Source organism: Bos javanicus, chromosome 2 (assembly GCF_032452875.1).
Source record: "Bos javanicus breed banteng chromosome 2, ARS-OSU_banteng_1.0, whole genome shotgun sequence".
NCBI lineage: Eukaryota > Metazoa > Chordata > Mammalia > Artiodactyla > Bovidae > Bos > Bos javanicus.
In genome coordinates this window covers 64569358-64592385 of record NC_083869.1, presented here as the reverse complement: position 1 = coordinate 64592385, position 23028 = coordinate 64569358, and the positions used below count along the sequence as shown (strand labels likewise).

Below are 23028 nucleotides of genomic sequence, written 5' to 3'. Positions count from 1 at the left end.
TGTGAAATGACCATTTACCAGCTGGGTTCCTTTCTTTGCCTCTCCAAACCCACTTGCTTTCTTAGCTAGCCAAAACCTGGGGCCACCCAGTGATCATCTTAAACTTTGACCCATTCCCTTGACTTTTTTAGCTTTTAAAAGCTCTCTATGCATAGTTGTGCAATGGATATTGGGTGTTTATTTGTGATTTTAAGGGCTTTTCAATAAAAGCCTTCCATGGATCTAGATAGAATGCCTGGGCCTCCTTCTGCTGTCAGTGTCTTCTCATCTGTGTGGCCAACTTGGGTCATGCTCAGATTAGATGCCCAGCTTCCTGGTCTAGTCACCTTGCTAGTGTTTTTTGTTTTATTTTAAAGATTTATTTGTTTTTGGCTATGCTGGGTCTTCATTGCTGTGCATTGGCTTTCTCTAATTGTGGAGAGCAGGGCCTACTCTCCAGTTGCAGAGCAAGGGCTTCGCATTGAGGTGGTTTCCCTTGTTGTAGAGCATGGGCTTTATTAGGCACTCAAGTTTCAGTAGTTGTGGCGCATGGGCTTACCAGCTGTAGCTCGTAGGCTCTAGAGCTCTAGGTTCAGTAGAAGGGGTGAAGGGACATGGTTGCCATGCAGCATGTGGGATTTTCCAGAAACAGGGGTCAAATCCATGTCTCCTACATTGGTAGGTGGCTTCTTAACCAATGGACCACCAGGAAAGCCCCTCATTTTACTAGTGCTAAAGCACCGGGGGATAAGGGTTATCAAAAGGTGACAACTTGTTAGTCTACTGACCACTGGCTCTCTTTGGATGTCTATAGACTTCATGTGGCCTGAGGCGCAAGGCTACACACATAAGCGGAGTGGACAGGCATAACCTCAAGCAGATCTTCAGCATCCTGGGATCGTCTTCCTCTCCAGGAGCCTGTCATGCACACTCACACTCCTGCCCCTTTACGTTGGCTTCCCTCTGCCTGGAATGTTCTTTCTCTTGTTTCTCTATTCCTCAGGCCCACTTTATATGTGACAGCACTGAGAAGTATTCCTTACCTCCCTGAACAGGAAGAATTACTCCCTCCCCTTTGTTCCCAGATACCTCTTTTTCAGCCCTGGTTAGAATTCTATAATACTTCTTTAGGTCTCTCTGCATCACTATAAACTTACATTTTGCACTCTCATACAACTAAATCTGTGATTCTTTTTCACAAAGTACAAGAAATGAATGAATGAAGTAAACGTGAACAGGTTTCCTCAAACAGAGGTAACTGGGGTGGCTTTCAGCCCTGGGGTCGGACCGTCCTTTCTTATTTATCTCCAGGTAAGAATGGACAGAGATAGAGAAATCTGAGCAAAACAAGCTGACCAGTAGCCAGCCAAGAGAAAGACATATGGTGTACCTGATAGACCATTATATTAACAGTTTCTTCTTTTTTCTGTTCCGGAGGTCCTTGACTCTGTAGTAGATTTCGTACTGTTTCTTCCATCCTGAAAAGTGAACAAACAAAAATAGATAGATGGACAAATAAATAATTTAAGAAATGTTTCCTATTAACATGGGTCTTATTCAGTTAGTAGAAATCATTCTTTAGCAAATGATTCCCTAAGCTTAAAGCCTAGGAATCTCTTTTCTCTCCTTTTGCCTTCATCCCCTGTATTAAGAATCTGTCGTAAGTCCTCTACGATCCTTTTGCAGAATGGCCCTGGCTTCTCTCTCTTTCTGTTTACCATTCAGGTCTCTATCCTTAGACTCTCATGTCTGTACTATTGCAAACATCTTCCAACATCCCTCTTCACTTTCAATTTGACACAATGTCACTCCAGTAATCTTTCTGAAATACTCTGATTTTTTAAAAATCAATTTTCAAAGTTGACAAATCCTACATGAATGCATTTTCACCATTAATATACTGTTACATCTTCCCATTGTGATCTCTCTATGTCAGCACACAAAGATATACTTTATTCTTCTCAACTACTTCCTAATATTCCATAATGTGAATGTACCATAAATTTTTTAAACATTCCTCTGCTGATGGAATTTAAATTGCTTCAAAATTTTTGCTATTTCAATTAATAAATATCTTTATAAATACATCTTAATGCACATTTAAGAATATTTCTATAGGTCACATTATACCATATATTGTATGCCATAATCTTATTAAGTACCCACGTCAATGTACCCCTTCCCAATACCTCCCCTCTCAAGCCCAAAAGAGAAGAGTAAAACACACACATTCATTTCCATTTCCAGACATTGTCTCAAGCTGTTACTACTTTCTGGAATGCCAACAGCCTTTCATCTTCTCATGGGCCATCCATCTTTCAAAATCCACCTCAAGTTTCACTTCCTAAGAGACTTCTTACTAGTACCCTACTTCTGTGAATTCTTACAACCCTATACTTATTCTTTCATTTTAAAATTCTCCATTCTAATCCTCAAAGATTTCATGTATGCATGCTTTGTCCTCTGAAGTAAATTATAATATTTTGTATAGAACCACGTCATATATTCTTAATTTATCCTTCAATTCTGGATAAAGTAAACACTCAGAAGACATTATTATGTGAATCTCTGGTTGATTCATTTTTTAAAAAATATTAAATGCTTACTCTGTAACAAGCAATGAAAATGTATATTCAAACTGTATTCAAATGGCCTTGTCCTTGGGACTTATCCGTGAGGATTCATGGACCAGAATTCTGAGACTGGGTCGCCTGAATGAAACACACTGAACACAGTGCTCTTGTGCCCAGAGCCTGAGTCGTCTGTCTCTTCCTGTCCCATCCTGAAGCATGTATTCTAGTAACTCAATATGATCCTAGTTCAGAAGAGTTGTAGGGAGAAGTAGACTAAGCCCTCTCTCTCACGCGGGCATCTAGCAAGACAAATTAGGGGCTGTAGGGGTCTATGCATTCCTGGAAGTGGCAAGGCCTTTACAGTAACCAAGGTAGTGTGGTTCAGAAAGCCAACTTCTCATATGGTGCATCATTACTTAGCAGCAGAGAAAAGACACTGCAGATGAACTAGGCTAATCCAAACCAGGGTTATCATTGGGGAAATTCTGCCTTCTCAGGGAGTGGAACCATTATCCTTTCAGGATTTGGAGAAGATGGTGGACACTGATTATCAGTGTGCAGAGATTGATTTTTTTGCACATTTACACAAGCCACCTCTTCATGAATCCATCCAGGAAAACAAAATATGTTCCTAATAGTTTCACATATCTTATTTTATTAATGGTTATTAAGTAGTACTTTAAACTTGTCAAAGAACTCTCTCATCTGTTAATCATTATAATGCACTTTTGGCTCAGTAGGTAGAGTCTGCCTGCAATGCAGGAGACGCAAGTTTGATCCCTGGGCTGGAAAGATCCCCTGAAGGAAGATTACAGCAACCCACTCCAGTATTCTTGCCTGGAGAATCTCATGGACAGGGAAGCCTTACAGGATACAGTACATGGGGTCACAAAGAGTCAGATATGAATGAGCATATGGCAGTGGCAATGCACTTTTAAAAATATCATTATATCTCCATGGTAGATAATAAAGCTGAGGCCCAAAAAGGTTAAGTGACTTACTTACACGATCATGGTTAGTTGGATAGGGAGTTAGGATTAAACTATTTTCATGACTGTAAAAACAGCATCCTTTTTCCACTAGGCTTTATTTACATTCAAGGAAATGATTTTAAATGGAGTCTTAACTCCTACTTAGGAGTTATATTTGTGCACACCTATTAGCTGCTAAACCCAAGAAAGCAAAAATATTATTTCTGACCTGAGGAGAGGTTAGAAAGACCTGGTAGAAAAGACAAAGTAAGTTTATGAGAAAAGAATAGGTGTGAAGAAGTTACAAATTCTGAAATAATAAGTGATTTTTATACTTTATAATTTCATTTTATAGAAACAGAAACAACCTCTTTAATGGTAGTAGATTTTCCATGATATTTTCTAAACCTATCATAAACAAGAAAAGTAGGGATTCATTGGTGGTTCAGCGGCTAAGACTGAGTTCCCAAAGCAGGGAGCCTGGGTTTAATCCCTGGTCAGGGAACTAGATCCCATATGCTGCAACTGGAAGAACCTGCATGCTGCAAGGAAGACTGAAGATCCTACATGCTGCAACTAAGACACAGCATAGCAAAATAAATAAATACAAACATTTTAAATAGGAAAAAAGAGAAGGGTAATGATACTGTTAATAACTTGCCCAAGATCACTCAGCAGAGACTAGACTCTCATCTCCTAAATATTAATCTACTCTTTTCCTACCTTAGCAAAGAGACTGAAAGTCTTTCTCATGTCAATCCATATTTTAATCATTTATATAAAAATTTGGCTTAACTACGGCCCAATAGGTAAAGCTCAGTTAAAATAAAATCTTGTCTTTGTCATCAATAAATTAGAATAGAATTCTGTTTCAGTGCATATCTTTTTTTTTTTTTTTGTTTCAGTGCATATCTTGCTGAATTATCTCTTCTGTATATTTAAAAGTTCTATGCATGAGTTGCTGGATTAAAAAGAAAAACATTTATTCACCTTCTCCCCTTTCTTCTTGACTTCACGGTTTAAAAAATAAGAAAGAAAAAAGAGGGCGTGGACAGAAAATTGTTAAAACAGAATCTCAAGCAGCCTAGATCCACAGTAACACTGTGAACACTTTTCTGGCACAAATTCATTATTAATTAAAACCAGTTATATATCCAAGCTACAGCTTGGAACAGAGTTGTAGGGACTCAGCTTAACTCTTGATAAAAAAAAAATTAAGTTGTCTCATCTTTTCACAACCCTTATGAATCTGGTGACAGAGAAATATTTTGAACCTTATAAGAATATACCATTATTTATCCCCTAATGACATTTTTAAAAAAGATTATCATTTAGTAAACTCCCTTATTTTAAAAATCAAAAACTGTGAAGCACCATCCCTTGTAGTGCAGTGTCCAGTGACACTTTATTTTGTTTTATTATTTTGATAGCTGGTGTATGAGTCTAGTCTGCACACAGAACAATTACACCATCCGCTTCCCAAATGTGAACTAAAAATAATCAATTCCTTTCTCCAAGTCAGGCACAGGTAGAGTTTCTTGCTTGTAAGTTGCTGATTTGTTGAACATATCATTAAACACTAACCTTAATTAATATCTTCTAGTTCTGTTTTTTCCCCCACTTTTGTCTATCCTGAGATTAAATCCTTTTGTCCTCTAAGTATGGGTCAAGTAACTATCATAACTAAAAACAGTCTAGGCTAAAATTACACTTGGTGAAATGTAATAAATTTTAATACATATTAAGTGAACTATTTTTTAAAAGTTAAGTCCTATACACATCAGACAAATAAACTAAATTCATATGCAAATAGTATATTTTACATAACATAGATAAAAATGTAAGAACTGTATTTAATTAAAAACAGATTCCATGTTTTATGGTATATATCACTTAATTACCACCACCACTATAGTATTTTCTCTAGGGGAAGAAAAAAAAGTTTTGCTTAAAAGGGGCACAAACTTAAAGTTAGAAAAAAAGGACATTAAAAAAGAATTCATGAGAATAACAATTCAAAACCACCTAAGAGCTGGATCAGTGAGAATTTGAAACAAAATCTCCCTGTGCCCAGAGATCCACCTTTCTCACAGACCCCCATTTAAAGAGCACACGACTGGGGAATCGTCATTGGATTTGCACCCATGTCTTATAGAGACAGTCTCCCTGCACAACAAAGGAAGATTCTTCTGGAAGTAAATGTTCAAAGATGATGGTTTCCTGAATCTCTTCAAGGCAGGAAACAACCTAATAATATCACAATCAGAGAATATGATTTGAGTCCTAAAGAACTTCATTCATTCAATAATGAAAGGATTATCAGAAAACAGGATCCCAGAGCACTCTGGGAGCAATTTATTCTAACAGCAGGTAAAGGAAAGTGAACTTGTCCACACTCCTTTCTTCCTCCCCAAATCCTGCCCTCTCTTTTTTGCCTAATGAGACTCTGGGAACTGATCAGACCATTAGACTGAAGTGTTCTTTTGTGACTCTTGTGATCAAATATTCAGTTTAGTATGTCATTTTTGACAGAAATGGAACAAAATGAACACAAAAACAAGAAGTCACTCTCCTCAAATCAAATTAGTAACTCATAAGGCTCTTTGAACCAAAAGCTGATCATGCTTTTTGTTTTTAAGAAATATACTTTAACTTGTGTATTTGCTGATGAGTCACATAAAACTAAATCACTAATGTAATTTTTCAATTGTCCCTCGTATTTTCTTATGTGAGAGGCTTCAAGATCATAACTCACCCACTTCTGCTAAAATGCATGCCATATTCTCTTCACCTACACTGTGCAGTTTGTTGAGAGCTGCTGCTGTGACTTGCAAATTGCTTCTCCTTGTGTTTTACTTTATTTGACTCCCAATCCTCTCATTTCGAGAAACTGTATCAATTTAAGCAAGGATACCTCCATGACTGAATTTCACTTTAAGACAAGAAGAAAGAGACTGTGGTTCAAACAGAAAGAAGGCTGAAGGACCTGGGGCAGGGCATGCTGGAATCAAGATTGCCAGGAGAAATATCAATAACCTCAGATATGCAGATGACACCACCCTTATGGCAGAAAGTGAAGAGGAACTAAAAAGCCTCTTGATGAGAGTGAAAGAGGAGAGTGAAAAAGTTGGCTTAAAGCTCAACATTCTGGTCCCATCACTTCATGGCAAATAGATGGGGAAACAGTGGAAACAGTATCAGACTTTATTTTGGGGGGGCTCCAAAATCACTGCAGATGGTGACTGAAGCCATGAAATTAAAAGACACTTATTCCTTGGAAGAAAAGTTATGACCAACCTAGATAGCATATTCAAAAGCAGAGACATTACTTTGCCAACAAAGGTCTGTCTAGTCAAGGCTATGGTTTTTCCTGTGGTCATGTATGGATGTGAGAGTTGGACTGTGAAGAAAGCTGAGCGCCAAAGAATTGATGCTTTTGAACTGTGGTGTTGGAGAAGACTCTTCAGAGTCCTTCGGACTGCAAGGAGATCCACCCAGTCCATTCTAAAGGCGATCAGCCTTGGGTGTTCTTTGGAAGGAATGATGCTAAAGCTGAAACTCCAGTACTTTGGCCACCTCATGCGAGGAGTTGACTCATTGGAAAAGACTCTGATTCTGGGAGGGATTGGGGGCAGGAGGAAAAGGGGATGACAGAGGATGAGACGGCTGGATGGCATCACCAACTCGGTGGATGTGAGTTTGAGTGAACTCTGGGAGATGGTGATGGACAGGGAGGCCTGGCGTGCTGCGATTCATGGGGTTGCAAATAGTCGGACGCGACTGATCTGATCTGATCTGATCTGATCTGATACAAGAGAGTGAAGCACAATAAAACAAAGTACGCTTGTATATATTTCCTACATTGGAAGACTATTCAGCAATCAAAGGGAATAAGCTGATACATGCAGTATCGAAGACTCTCAGAAACATTCAGGTGAGGGAAAGAAGGCACACACAAAAGACTAAATACTACATGATTTCATTTATATGTAACTTTAGTACAGGGAAAATTAATTTATGATGTAAAATTTAACAACAGTGATTGTCAAGAGAGGGCAGGGGAGGGGCAAGGACTGACTGGTAAGGAACACAAGGAACTTCCTGGGATGATGCTAATGTTCTATTTCTCTCTAGGGGTTTCAATGGATTGCACAAATACAAGCATTTGTTGGAATTCATCAAATGCTACATTTAAGATTTGTGTATATCATTATACATAAATTTTACCCTGAAACAAAAAATACAGAGTAAACAAATATGGAACTCTAATTAGCAATATACATGCCCATATCTACATAATTTGGGCCAAAATATATCAATGCCTAAAATTTACTCTGAAATGCTTTAATGATTATATGATGGATGGAGAGAGAGATGGATACATGGCTAGATATGTAGAAGAGCAAGTAAAAGTGAATGGTAGAATCTAGTTGGTGGGTTTACAGTGTTTGCTATAAAATGCATTCAACTTTTTCGGTATTTAAATTTTTTTCATAATAAATTATTGACAAAGTTTTATTTGTTTTTAAATGTAGACCATTTATCTCTTGGATAGAAATGTAGAAGAGAAGCAACTGCTTTTCTTCCACAAATGGTTGCTAGGTGTATGCAGGTCTGGCTGTGTGGATCTCAATCTCTACAGAGAAAGGAGATTTGGGTGTGGTGTCTCCTTACACCTGGAGAGAAGTCACTTGTCTTCAGATGTGTTGCTGGCCCTTCTGCTTCTATGTGTGAAGATCCTGAGGCTATTTCCAGGCTGTCTGTTCTGTTTGATTACAGCCTGGAGGTCTCTATGGCGCTCTGACCTTCACTTAGCTTCTGCCTGCTACACTATTCTGAATCTTGGCCACTTTTAGTGAGCATGCTGACCTGGCAGTTTGTCTCCAGACACTGCTGTAGGAGTGCCCTTGACCTGCCGCAGTAGGCCCCGTGGGACTCCAGGCAGCCTTGAAACCACAGAGGATCTGAAGAAAGCCTAGAAAGGTGAAGCCCAGGATCTCCTTTGCACCCGAGCCTAGTGGACCACCAAGTGGGTAGTCTTCTTTCCATAAGGAGAAGCCTTAGCTTTGTGCTTTCTTCACACTCTGAGCTCCTCTCCATCATAACCTCGTGCATCTTATTAATGAGATCTGAGTTCCTTAAGTTCAGTGACTGTCTTATTTATCTCTGACAACTAAGCATAGCTAGTGTTACTGAGTCAGTGTTCAATAAGTTCTTTTTTAAGTGAATGAACAAATGAATCTAATAGTTCTTTTACTCATTTGTCCCCTGGTTCCTTAGATTGTCATTGTCCTACAGACCTATATGTAGATCTAACTGCTCAGAGAGAAGTCATAACAGGTGAGAGGTACAACAAGACTAAATGGGCTGTGACTCATGGGGCTAAGATGCAGGGCTCCTGGTCATGGGTAAAACAAACCAAACATCTCCCAGAAATAACTCCCTACTCTTTCTGTCAAATTTAATATGCAGTCCACAGTTCATATGCTTCATCTGCAACTAATTAGCTTAGATAGTTAGAATATTATCCTAATGAGGCCAGGGTTTGCGATTCAGTCCCTAGCCTGGACACCCTTTACCACCTGGCTGACTAATCTCTGCTAAGAAAGCCCAGTGTCCCACTGCTAAAGGAGAAAGGATTGGAGAATTATATGAATGAAGAACACATTTTGTATGGTCTCCCAAATTGTTTGCAAATCATTTGCTTTTAAATTTCTTTTTCCAATCCTACTTCCATTGCTTTCCTCAACAACCCACCCTACCTCTCCATTTGAATTGCAGTGAAAAGCTTTCCTCAAGCTCAGGAGTGAGAGGAAAAGCTGACTAATTTTCAGTTTCAAGATGAAACTGTTCATGTGGAAACTTTGCTGGTTTAGAACTGGGTTCTGCCCAAGTGCACCAACTTGTTTCCTTACCAAATAAGCTTCCTCACTTAGAAGCTAACACATCTAAGCATGGAAGCAGGGACAATCCCCAGGTGGGCTGTGACTCTGATGTTCTTAACCCAGTCTTTCCTTATCCTGGTTTAATAGTTAGGAAGACTAAATCTATGTCGACAATAACTAAAAAGAGCACGGAAACTGAAGTTTACTCTGGCTAAATGTGGGAGAGATAGGATTTCTTCTTTCTTTCCTAGATGATATATATTTTTAATTCAGCACAAATTTTGCCAGAATAATACTGTTGCCCAGAAACCACAGTGCTCTTAATTCACTCATGGGGACACAGCACCATTTATAAACAGATCGAAAGGTGCTAGTCTAATTTGAATTACTGCATCATATTCACTCCAGGGCCATCTGTATGTGAGCAGAAAGCAACATAAATTTCCTCATGGGCAGGCTTATCCTGATCCTGCTTGGGGAGCTCACTGTGTGGAGAGAGGCAGATTTGAAGAAGGCAAGGAAGCAAGGATATGCATTCAGAGGAAAAATCCTCATTTTTCACATTGAGCTGAAGGGAATCCCCTGAATGTTAACAAGCAAATCTCAAGTGTCTGCACAACAGAGGCAGAACACAAAGCTGCATTTATGGATTCATGTGTTTGTAGAGTTTGCACTAATCCAGAGATAGAGACTCCTGTGTGTGCTGGTGAATGCCAGAAAGAAGTGTACCTCACTAGTTTCCACTGTCCTGAAGGCAGGGTTGGTGATGTTTCCCAAGAATCCACAAGAGGTCTACAAAATGGGTTACTTCTCTCAGTGGAGCCTGGTTTTTTAATTAATGCAGTAGTTATTAATATGATTAGCTTCATTAATACAAAATAATTAACAGTTAATACAGTCCCCCATGTCCAATCTCAAAAGCTTGTCTTCCTTTTTGAAAAACTTTTATTTTGTATTGAGGTATAGCTGATTAACAATGCTGTGAAAGTTTCAAGTGGACAGCAAAGGGACTCAGGGACACATACCTATGAATCTATACCCCCCAAAACTCTCCTCCCATCCAGGCTGCCACATAACATGGAGTGGAGTTTCCTGTACTATACAATAGGACCTTGGTTGGTTATCCATTTTAAGTATAGCTATGTGTACATGTTCATTCCAAACTCCTTAACTATCCCTTCCCCCATCCTTGCTTTCCCAGTAACCATAAATCCATTCTCTAAGTCTATGAGTCTCTTTCTGTTTGTAAGTTAGTTTTGTCTCTTTGACTTCTAAATCTACCTTTATGATGTGTCCTAATAGAATTCCTCAAAATAGTGAATTTCCACAAATATACTCAGATTTACTTGGTTTTCCTAAGATTTTGTTTTCTTGAGTAGTCTGAAGAATGAATATTCTTTGAGTTTGATACTGCCCAAAAATAACTTTGAATTAACAAGACAACTACTTTTAATATAAATGGATTATTTAGCACTAGTGGTACAGAACCTACCTGGCCAATGCAGGAGATTTAAGAGACACGAGTTTGATCCCTGGGTTGGGAAGATCCCCTGAAGGAGGGCAAGGGAATCCAGTCCAGCATTCTAGCCTGGAGAACACCATGGACAGAGGAGCCTGGCAGGCCACAGTCCATAGGGTTGCAAAGAGTCGGACACGACTGAAGTGACTTCACACAGCACAGCAACACATATTATTTAGGGTACAGATCTTTATAGCTCAGTAGCCAAAGGTCAGGGAAACTTTGAAGATAACAGACCTTTCTATTTGTAATTGAACCATACTGTTTATTCTTATTGGCTGCTGATAATAGGAATAAAATTAGTTTAATGTGTCATGAGGATACATATTAAATTGTAAGTAGAGGCTATTCTCTTTTAGAATATTAACATAACTAGTTGGAACATCATTTTCCCCATTTCTTAAAATGAGAATTTTATCATTTTACCTTGGTCAAGAAAACAATAAAATGTGGACTGAGTCATCAAGATTTCTTTCTTGATTTGCACCATGCTTTTGAACGCCGAAATCTAGTAATGTAAGGATGTCAGGTACTCAAAATGAGGCCCACCGTATGTTTATAATTTTTTCCACAGTTGTGACTGGCTCCTCATACGATGGTTAAGACCCCCAAGAATTCACCACACACTCTGTTTTATCATGCTTCAAAACCTATTTGGGATTTGACCCAGAAAAAAATGAAGAATTGAATGACATGATTAGACTTGTTTCTCATTGGGAAATTAATCATGAATTTGATTCTCACTTTCCACATCTTAAAGACTCTTTTTCAGGGGGCTTTGAAGAACAAGAGTTAATGTTAAAGAGTCAAACCAACTCTATACTGGATCTGAATAATGTCCAAGGCAGCACCGTAAGTTAGTATTTTGTGTTGTTGTTGTTGGGAATATTAGAGAAGGACAGGAAAATCTAATTGGCCATATTTGGAATCCAGTTATAGTATTAAGTTTTGGGGCAAGAAAGTACAATAGTAGCAAAGAGATGCTTTAAGAATCCATAAAACTGGCTTCTGGAGTCTCCTGGATGGCACAGGGCATTCTTCAATGGGCCTGCTCTTTAATTCATATGCTTGTTTTGACATTTGATTCATAATAGTTTAGGGTGGCTTCTCTTAATCGAGAAGACAGTACTGCAGACCACAGCATAGCCAGAAAATTGATGCTATCAGATCCTCTCCCAGCCTCAACTCCTGTGGCCACAGTATAGTAAGTAAATGTATGAGAGTCCTATACTTCCTAAAATGACATAAGTGGGTCTGTGGAAACATTTCTACCAGCCGCGCAACTTTGGACAAATCACTTACATTTCTAGAACCTTAGTATCCTTCTCTATGAAATGGATATATCATGTCAGTCCTACTTACTCCAGAAGGATGTTGCGAGGATGCAACGAGACAAAATGTGAAATGTTATATAAGTTGGTATTTGTTTCTCTTATGTCTTTAACTAACTTTCAGAAGTAAAGGCTCTGTGAATTATAGATCTTCTGGAGATGATGTAAGAAAGATAGAAAATAGTCTCTTTGGGAATATAAACCAATCAAGTCAACACTTGATGGAAGCACCTACTGTCTTTTCCTTTTTTCAGAAAATATGGAAAAGCTACTGCACCTCTCTCTAATTTCCAGCAACAACTGGTCCGAAGAATAGGGAAGGAAAGTGAAGTCGCTCAGTCATGTCCGACTTTTGCGACCCCATGGACTGTAGCCTACCAGGCTCCTCTGTCCATGGGATTTTCCAGGCAATAGTACTGGAGTGGATTGCCATTTCCTTCTCTAAGGGATCTTCCTGACCCAGGGATCGAACCCAGGTCTCCTGCATTGTAGACAAACGCTTTACCATCTGAGCCACCAGGGAAGTCCTAAGAATAACCTACCTTCTAAAGAATAACCTACCTTCTAAGTCCAGAAAGGACAGGTTACACTGGCATCACAAAGAACCCCAACATCCCAGCGGCTTAAAAATGACTGAACTGTATGTTGACACACGGTCTGGGTAGCTTGGCAGTCAACTGTTCTCCAGGAGTCCTGGTTTCCCAGGACAGTCCAGTTTATGTCTATTATCCTGGCACAATTATTAATAGCATCCTTTTCACTCCAGCATTTTCTGGTTGGACGATAACATATTATGATCTTCCTGTAAATGGAATAACTCAAATATTCAAGCTGTCTTAGCCTCTCAACATGAGGCATTCAGTGCTACTGGGAAAAGAGACACTGGTGAACACTGTGGGAATTTTTACTGTCTCATTCCAGAAATCACTTCAATTTAAAAGCCTTTGGCCAGAACCAATCATAGGGCCTGACTAAGTGCTACAGTAGCTGGTAAATTTTGTCTTCTGAGCACCCAGCAAGGAGAAGAGAACCAGATACTGGTGCATTCCATGTCTGCATTGTCAGAATTGAACACTTACACGGAACTACTTCTCAGTGAGTGTCTGCTCGGCTTGTTTGACTGTACACAGTCATCTCCAGGTGGCTGACTGCCAAAACTCAAGACAGGCAAATGGGTGTTAGTCGAGTTGGTCTTTTCCCATTGGGTATTACTTCTCTCCCTCTGGTGACTGAGCTGTCACTGTTGAGACTTTTCTCCCTTCCCAACTAGATATCCATTGTCACCCTTCTTTCACGCATGCTAAATTGATCACCACCCTATACACTTAGTCCTTTTGAGCTTCCTGAATTGTCTACAAGTGTGTTCCTTCTAATGGGAAATTTTGAAATCAACACCTTCAAAGTCTGTTTTGCTTTGAAGAACACAGTATAAGCTTTCAGCGTGACAGTTAATATACATATGTTTCTGATGTAGCCTATTTTATAGCAGCTATCTATAAACATGGAAAAGCAGCCTATACTTCCACAGAACTTTTGTGATCATCTAAGTCACCTCAGAGAGGAAAATGGAAGAGGTGGTTGCTCAGTGGTGTTAGCAGAAGGAGACATTTAATGTTCCACTTATTTTTTACCCAACCGTCCTTGTTTAAAATGTCATCACAACTCAAGATATGGCAATAACTGGCATGCTTGATCCTTAGAAATTCTGAAGTGTAGAAATGTGTCAAGATTTAACAGGTAAAAGTGAAAACTGGGGAAAAAGAAGTCAATTTAAAACCTGCTTCTGTGGTAGATTAAAAACAAAAAAGGAAACATCAGAGTAATACTTACTCTGCAATGTCATGAAAGTGTGTTTTGTCAATCATCATAATCATCTGGTATTTGGAGAGAGATGTTCCTGTCAATTTCCATAAGAAAAAGGAGATTCCTTCCTTTCCCTCCTTGCCTATCCAAATAGCATGCATCCATCAAGCTCCAGACTAAGTCCCATCCCCTGTTTCCCTGACAGCTCTGGTCCACTGGAGTCTCTCCTTCATCCAGTGAAAAGTGTTTTCTCAAGAACAATTGCAGGAAATCATCAAGGTAGGGTGGGGGCAAATCTCATTAAAATTCAGATTCACAGGTCCACCAGAGATTTAGTGATCCAGAATCTCTGAGAATGAATCTGTATTTTTTATAAAGAAATTCTTGCACATTAACTTTTAGGGATCTCTGTTATAATCTCATGTTTTCCCCAAACACTTATATAGTACTTGGCATGGTTAAATACTATGAAACAATTTAATGTGCAGGATTCTTGTTTCAACAACTATCTGTGAGTTAGTTAGAGGGCCCCAGTATGTACCTCAGGTCTTCTTCTATTATCCCCATCACAGAATCAGTATCAATTTACCCTGAGTGTATGGAATATCTCTTGAGTTGTGGACTTATATACTAATTAGCTTCATCTGGAACATAGTTGATGGTGAAAAGTAGATGGAAAGTATGGTTAGATGAACCTAGGTTTCATTCCAATGCTGAAAAACTTAAAGACAATTCCTTCTATAATATGAGTAATCATTCTCTCATTTACTCATTCATTCTTTCATCATCCCCTCACGAAATTATCTATTTCCTTATTTGCTAATCATCCATTGAACCCATCTATGCACTTTGTACTATAACCAGCCACTCAAATAAAGAAAATCAGCTAAGTATAGGAAACCGGCAAGCCAGTAATTACATTATATGTAATAAGTTCCAAAAGAAGATGCCATGAGGTGAAAAAAATCTAAGAGGCTAAGAGAGTTCCTTTGGAGGTGTTGACATGTGCTGAATTTTTGGAAATGAGTAGGATTTAATTAGACAGAAAAGAGATTTTCAAACTAATGATTTTGTTTACAAATTTTAAATTGCTTGCCATGAGCTTTTGCGATGAGAAACATGTTTAAGTGTGTACATCACAGTCCATATGCCTACTGAACGTATGAGCATTTCATTTTAGAATTGTATAGGTTGTACAGACATTTTAGTATTGTTTAGTATTGACTGAGCGACTTCCCTTTCACTTTTCACTTTTCACTTTCATGCACTGGAGAAGGAAATGGCAACCCACTCCAGTGTTCTTGCCTGGAGAATCCCAGGGACGGGGAAGCCTGGTGGGCTGCCATCTATGGGGTCGCACAGAGTCAGACATGACTGAAGTGACTTACCAGCAGTAGCAGCAGCATAGACATTTTAGTATTGTTTAGTATTGACTGAGCGAGTTCCCTTTCACTTCTCACTTTCATGCATTGGAGAAGGAAATGGCAACCCACTCCAGTGTTCTTGCCTGGAGAATCCCAGGGACAGGGGAGCCTGGTGTGCTGCCGTCTATGGGGTCACACAGAGTCAGACATGACTGAAGTGACTTAGCAGCAGCAGCAGTATTGTATAGACATTTTAATCAAATGCAAAGCATTTGTCCATCATTGTTAGCTAAACTAGTTAAGACTCTTCCAACTGAATTAGATACATTTAAAGTTATGTTCACAGTTTAATGGAAATTTATAACTACATTTCAAACAGTGTCAAACAGAGCCTCTAGTTACTGCTCCCCAACTGATACATATTCCTAAATGGAGCACTGGTCTCATTACATTTCATGCACATATATATTTATTCCCCGCAACTTGGAATGTTCAGCTTTCCTCCACTATTTAGATTCTGTTCTTCCTGACTTTGAATGTCTATGAGAAGATAAAGAATAACCACATCAGAATATCTGTTGCTAAGAAATAGTATGATAAAACTAGTACCAATAACTGCAAAATTTCCCAACCAGAAGGTTAAGATAAACAACAGTGGATTGTTTTCAATTATTTCTTATTGTGGAATACAAGCTTTTATATAGCACTTTTATTGCACATTTCTGCCCAGTGAAATAGAGGCTGGAAATAGGGTGATTTTTGGTGAAAAGAGTGCCCCTTTATCCTTGAATTCTCAATGCTTCAGAAAGAAAGAAGCGAGGATAGTTGGGGGAAAGGGCAGAGGACCTCTGCACTAACTTGAAAAAAATTTTTAATATGTAAAAGCACCAGAGAAACCAGTTTTCAGACTTATCACAAAAGAAAAAAAAAATGAGACACTAAGTACTGATAAACACTCAAAATCTGCCAAGTGTCAGGATTTTTAAAATGTAAATGATGAGTGAGAATATGCTATGCTGATTGAATTGCTAGAAATTATCATGGCAGCATGCATAGATACATACAACATTAACTGCTTTTAATGTTAAAGCTATGCTATTTTAGGACTTCCAGATCCATGGTCAGAAGTCCTTTTCTCCCTTCCCTCTCCCTGTAAACATGAGAAACTAGGCAGACTCTGTTGTCTGTCCATTCATGTAGGATTATTGCAATATTGGTAAATTCTATACACCTACACTATACAAAGGGCTTCCCAGGTGGCGCTAGTGGTAAAGAAACTGCCCGCCAATGCAGGAGATGTAAGAGATGTGGATTCAGTCCCTGAGTTGGGAAGATCCCCTGGAGGAGGGCATGGCAACCCACTTCAGTATTGCTGCCTGGATCACAGATTGTGCCATGGGGTCACAAAGAGTAAGACATGACTGAAGTGACAGCTGAAGTGACTTAGCACACACTCATGCATACTATACAAATATCCAAAACCAAGTAATAAGCAGAATGTTCAACTTTCTTCCAGTCATCCTTACCTTCCTCCAAATGAAGAAGAGTACATTTAATCATAAAGTACAGAGACTTGTTCTAGATTGGAAAGGGGAGGGAGAGGGTCACTCCACAATAACCTATTAGAACACAGATCCCCTAGGACCTAATTATCTACCTCTTGTTAGGCTATAAGGGACTCTAAAATGATATTGCAGTTTTTCTACAGCCAAGAAATTGATTGATGAAGCTGAGTAAATCTAGTGCCAATGTACTTCTTATGGGTGAGTACTGGCAGTAAGCACAGCCTGTAACAAGGAGCTGTCATTACCACTCAGCAGTCAATAAGTATACAGAAGAGGGCATTTGTATCCACACTGACTGGTGGTCATTTCCAGATTTTTCTGCTTGGATATATTGGACAATTTTCACTCTGCAAGACATGTTCCTGTGGTCCTTGCTTTGACACCCTACTCTCTGGGAGGAAATCCAACACATTCGTATCATCTCAGTGACAACACCAATTAGAACACTAACAGTTTTCCCTGAGCTCCTCTGCCATGGTTACTACTGGACCCCTGGATTCTGTCCTCTTCCATCTCTTCTGGACCTTTGCTCTCATACCTGCCCCTTTGCTGGTCTCTCTACCTCCATAAGCTTTTTTTAAAAATTTTAAATCAGATGTCAAACAAGTTAACATCAACTTTACCCTAATGGAATCTTCCTTTGCCCCATTCCCCCTTTGCAATGTATTCCTCTTTTCTCTCCTTCCCCACCATCTATACTAAAGAACAGTTTCTATGTTCTGTTTTTACATTTTTCCCCACCAAATTAATCTCAACAACTACTTTTCACCCAACTTCTGCCCTGATGTCTATGCTGAGACTAGTTTCTTATCATCAGTAGACCTAAAATCACCACACTCACTAATTTGTCCTAAGTCTTTTGACTTAAAGCATCCGCCTATCTTGGTCACCCCTTCCTTATTGAAGTTTTCCTCTCTCTTGCTTTCATGGCTACATTCTCCACATATTCCTCCTTCCTATCTAAACATGTTTGTATTTCCTACTGAGGTCTCCTTCTCCCCTCACCTAGAGATGAACACACCTCATGGCCAAGGTCTCAGTCTTCTGTTCTCTCTCTCTGCTAGCTCTATGCTCTACTTGTCTTTTTCTCCAATCTCATTTATTACCTCTTGTGCTCTGTATTTCCAAAGCTAAATCTCCAAGCCCAGATCTGGCTTTCCAGTGACTTACTCAGTGCTCAACTTGATGCCATGCCAGAACTTCATACTCAGCATATACACACTCACCAGCAACATCTTCACCAGATAATCTGCTTTCTTTTCCCTGTTGGGTTTGGTACTGTTTAATTGCCCTTGGTAGACTCCCTGCCACTCCCATACTTTCCCTGATGGCTCAGGAGCAGAAAGCCTGGGAATTGTACTTCCTCAGATACCATTACCTGGTTTAAAGTTCCTCCAATGAGGTGCACGAACAATATTTTGAAGGTTGAAAAGAAGCATATGTTTTTTCTCCTCTTCCAATAGTGGTGGCATCACCGACTCGATAGACGTGAGTCTGAGTGAACTCCGGGAGTTGGTGATGGACAGGGAGGCCTGGCGTGCTGCAATTCATGGGGTCACAAAGAGTCAGACACGACTGAGTGACTGGACTGAACTGAACTGAACTGAATAGTGGTGGAAATCATGTGGGCTTCCAGAATGTCAAGTTTTGCCACAGTTGGCTGAACTTGCACTTCCTTGCCTGTTAGCAGTCTTGGGACTGCAGGGCTGCTGTGACTACTGTTCTCACAGTTTCTGCATCTTTGGAAGTGGCAACAAACCCTATAACTGTGGACCACAGCTCAGCTTGAACTTGACAGCAGCAGTCCCCTTAAGTATGCTCCTTGAATCTTTCCTGTTTTTGTTGCGGGCATGTACTCCGCTGGATGGAATCCCTCTATGCTGCAACTATTCTTTTTCTGACCGGTCCCGAGACCACTCCTTTCCCAGTCACTCAGGATGAAAGGTCTGCAGCATCTTTTTGAACTGCATCCTTTTTGCCACCCAAGTCCTACCACTTTCCAAGCACTGCCAACTCTTCCCTTTCAGTGTCCTCCTCTTTCCTTGATCAGTGTCTCTACTTTGGTGAGGCTCTCTATTTCTTGCCACTGAACAACACTAAAAGTTTCTAGCTAGTTCCCATAACTAGTAAGCCTCTTCATCATCCTCGATCACCATCAGGTCACTCTCCTTCAAATAATAATGGTCATGCTTTCAAGAATTTGGTTACAAACATTACATGAGCCCATATTCCCTGCCCACAGGACAAAGAGTGGACCACATAGCAGGGTATGTGCAATATTTCCCTTCTTCCTATGGCCTTATTATATCCCGCTCCTTCCCTCCCCCCATAGCATATATCCAGTCAATCATAGCCAGTTGGAATTCACTCTTTCAACAGAACACTTGCTTTCTGGACCCCACACCTACTTCTCATCATTTTCCCATTTACAATGTGACTTTCCTCCACCCCCCATGGAGGTCACAAATCCTTTAAGAATCAACTCAATTGTCACTGGGACTCCCCATATCTGGCTAGATTCCTGCAGCATTCTGAACCTGACCTTTATGTGCTCCAGTTCAGTTCAGTTCAGTTGCTCAGTGTGTCCAACTCTTTGCAACCCCATGAATTGCAGCACACCAGACCTCCCTGTCCATCACCAACTCCCAGAGATTACTCAAACTCACGTCCATCTAGTCACTTCCTACATCTCAATAGCTGTGCTGACCCTGTGACCCAACATGGGAGCCACATAACTTGTACTTAAACTGTATTCTCTATGTGGGCTTCCCAGATAGCTCACTGGTAAAGAACACACCTGCCAATACAGGAGACATGGGTTTGATCTCTGAGTTGGGAAAATACCCTGGAGAAGGAAATGACAACCCACTCCAGTGTTCTTGCCTGGAAATCTCATAGACAGAGGAGCCTGGGGGGCTACAATCCATGGGATTGTAAAAGAGTCGGACAAGATTTAGCAACTAAACAATAATAGCAAATTCTCTATGCTTGGCTTCAGTCTTTGGTTTGGAAAATTGTGAAAACCAGGAAACATAGTATTAAGTTCACTTGCCATGTCTGCAATCCAAGCTAGACCCTAACCTGACTGAGATCTGAGCACTAAGGGTTCACCTATTCAATAGTTAATGAGGTACTCCAGCTAACTTCCCAATCTCTGCCAAGCCATAGTTTTATAGAGACTATTGCTTAAATTTAGTGAATCATGAGATCTCAAAGTTTCTCATATATAATTTTTTATTTTAAGATTTTCTTTTTTATAGGTAAGATCTAGGACTCTAAATGGGTAAACACATATACATTAAGTTGAATCATGTGGAATTGTTGGTATTTGACCATTTTTGATTGATAAAATGATAGTTCTACATGGTTCAGCCTAATAAATACATGGAAAGAGATTCTCATTGCAATTATTTTTCACAATAAGGTTTGCTATATGTAAAAGACATAATTAACAAATATACTAAAGAACAGATATACCTCATGGTAAAGGGCTTTAATGATGACAACAGTAATAGTGATACTTATTGCATACTTACTATTATACCAGCTATCATGGTGAGAATGTTACATAGATAATCTCTTACATAGATTATATCTTTTCTTTCCTCATAAAAACTTAAGTTTTAATCACTATTGGATAAATGGAGAAACTGCTGGTTGAAATGGTTAAGGAATTTTCCCAAGATCACTGAGCTAGTAAGCAATGGAAGAATCTGAAGGAAGACTTATTCTGCAGTTGCTACATTTGGCCACATAAAAGAAAATTATCTCTTTCTCCTGGAGTGTTTCAGATCCCTTGGTTCCTCCAGGCAATGCCAGGAAGAAGAATGAAGAGAAATATAGTTCAAGGAAGAGCCTAAATGCCACCTCCTCCTCACAGCCTCCCTTGGCTGCTGGGGCTCTTGTCTATGTGCTCTATGACTACACAGTCCTTTCTCTCCCCTTCCCCTTTGGTTGGACTTAGCATATGTTGCCTCTTTTCATAGCTCTGTATATGTGGAAATTTCTCAATTAAGTTGTAAAACTTCAGTAAGACATTAGTATAAACATGTGCAATGTGTTTCATTTCCAAGACCAAGGAACAGATACTTTATTTTCACCTAAACACAATCCATCCATCTATCCATCCATCCATCCATCCATCCATCCATCCATCCAACAATTACTGGATGTTAACATTGCTGGCTGCAAAGAACACTAAAATAAAAGACCTAGTCTCTACTCAAAAGGAACTTACTACTGGTCAGTGGGGCACAAAAAAGTGTGACAGCACAAACAACAGTCCACATTATGTACGAGGAGAGGTAAGCCTGAATGTGCGGAGAGCATAAAAGTGGGGCACCCAGCAGTGGTTTTTAAAAGCCTGATATTATTGAGGTGAAGCTAGAAAGGTGAGTCAATTAGCCATCTAAAAAACCTGAGAAAAGGATACTCAGAAATAAAAAACAGCTTGTGCACAGACATAAAAGAGCCTGAGATACTCAAATCATTGTGAGTGTTTGATTTGGCTTAGGGATAGAAATAAGCAAGCAAGTAGAGGAGAGAAATAGGAAAGGGAAAGGAACTTGGAAAGGAAAACTGAAAGAAAAAGGAAAACAGTTTTTTAAAAAAAGGAAACTAGTGAAATTTGCCTTTGATTTTGGGGAAGTTTCAATGAAGATAAAGCAGCTGCCCCATACCAACCAACACAACCAGATGAATTCAGAGCTACTGCTCAGTGGCCAGACTAATGGCAATGACCCTAATGCCCAGAATCACCCACAAAAGAGAACCTGGAATGTAAGAAGAAAGAGAGTCACCATCTCACAAAGTCTGTTGATTTATAATAAATTTTGGAAAGTTGAAAATGTAGTCCCATGGGTACAAAAGGCTGATGAAAATAAAGAAGGTTCTACCTGCTTTGGTAATTGTAGTTCTTTAGCTGAACAGATGTGCATTTCACCAAAATCTGATGGAAACAAATCTTCACAGGCCTTCTGTATTAAGAAATAATTTAGCTGCCTTCCCCAGAGCTGGTATGCTCTTTGTCTAAATACAAAATAAGACAAGGAAACTGGTCTTTTGGAATCCTTAATTAAGCAGTATTAATACTAGAGAAGAAAACAGGGACTGTTTCCAAAATAAATCATAATAAAACAAGAGGAGGTTTTCTAAGTCTGGACACATTGTTAAAGACATTCAGTGTAAGGGAGGATTTAAGTATATTTTTTAAAAGTTTGTGTCTGAAAGGTTCAGGAAGAGATAAGTGTGTCTGGCTAACAGAACAGAGTTAATGGCCATCTCCAAAGTGATCAGCCTTATGGAGAAGACATCTGCTTACCTAACTAGAAAATGTAATTTTGACAGAAAACCAGGAGATATACGGCAATGCAATATTTATGGACTGCAACTCAAATGAAACCACTTTTTAATATGTAATTGAATGACACAACAAATTTATAACACACCTTCTACATTTCCTAAATTTGCATTGAATAATGGCAAAAGGCAAGGAAACTACCCTGTTGTTAACTGATTGAGATGCAGCGTGAAAGGTGTTCAAATTTATATTCTTTCCATACCAATCTTCTATTTTTATTTACATGATCATTTCCTGACAAACATAATAAGAACAATGTCTGCAGCATTTTTATTAGCAAAGTGCTAAGACAATACTGCTGTGCCTATCTAAAACCATCTGCTAATGACTCATGCCAAAATCTATTTATATTATTTTATTTTCTTCCTTCCTATAAGTTCTGAAGGTTATCATTTCCCATTAAATTGATCCTGGCCACCTTTGAGGCATTTCACATTCTTTGGGAAACCCCTGGGTATTCAGATTCATTATGGAAATTCCTAAAAACAAAGCCAGGTTAGAATTTAGAATTGTAATATACCTTTCTTTTCCTAATGGACCAGAGGGCTAGTTGTCACTAGCGACAACCTTCTACAGAGATATGTACTGGATCACATGCACACCATAGCCAAAATCACATGTTACTGGCATCTCCCCTACCTCGCCATAGCAGTTCCTGAGAGATAAAAGAGGGGCTGTC

General features: G+C 39.3%; 1 protein-coding gene across 5 annotated transcripts in view; it reads right to left on the bottom strand.

Moving 5' to 3' along the window:
* NCKAP5 (NCK associated protein 5) overlaps window positions 1-23028 on the bottom strand; it is a 1114793-nt gene that overhangs the window by 371341 nt on the left and 720424 nt on the right. For all 5 annotated transcript variants that reach the window (XM_061439579.1, XM_061439562.1, XM_061439566.1 and 2 more), the window contains one exon: window positions 1370-1457. In XM_061439579.1, coding sequence (XP_061295563.1) covers window positions 1370-1457 — 88 coding nt within the window. The remainder of the gene's footprint in view (window positions 1-1369; window positions 1458-23028) is intronic.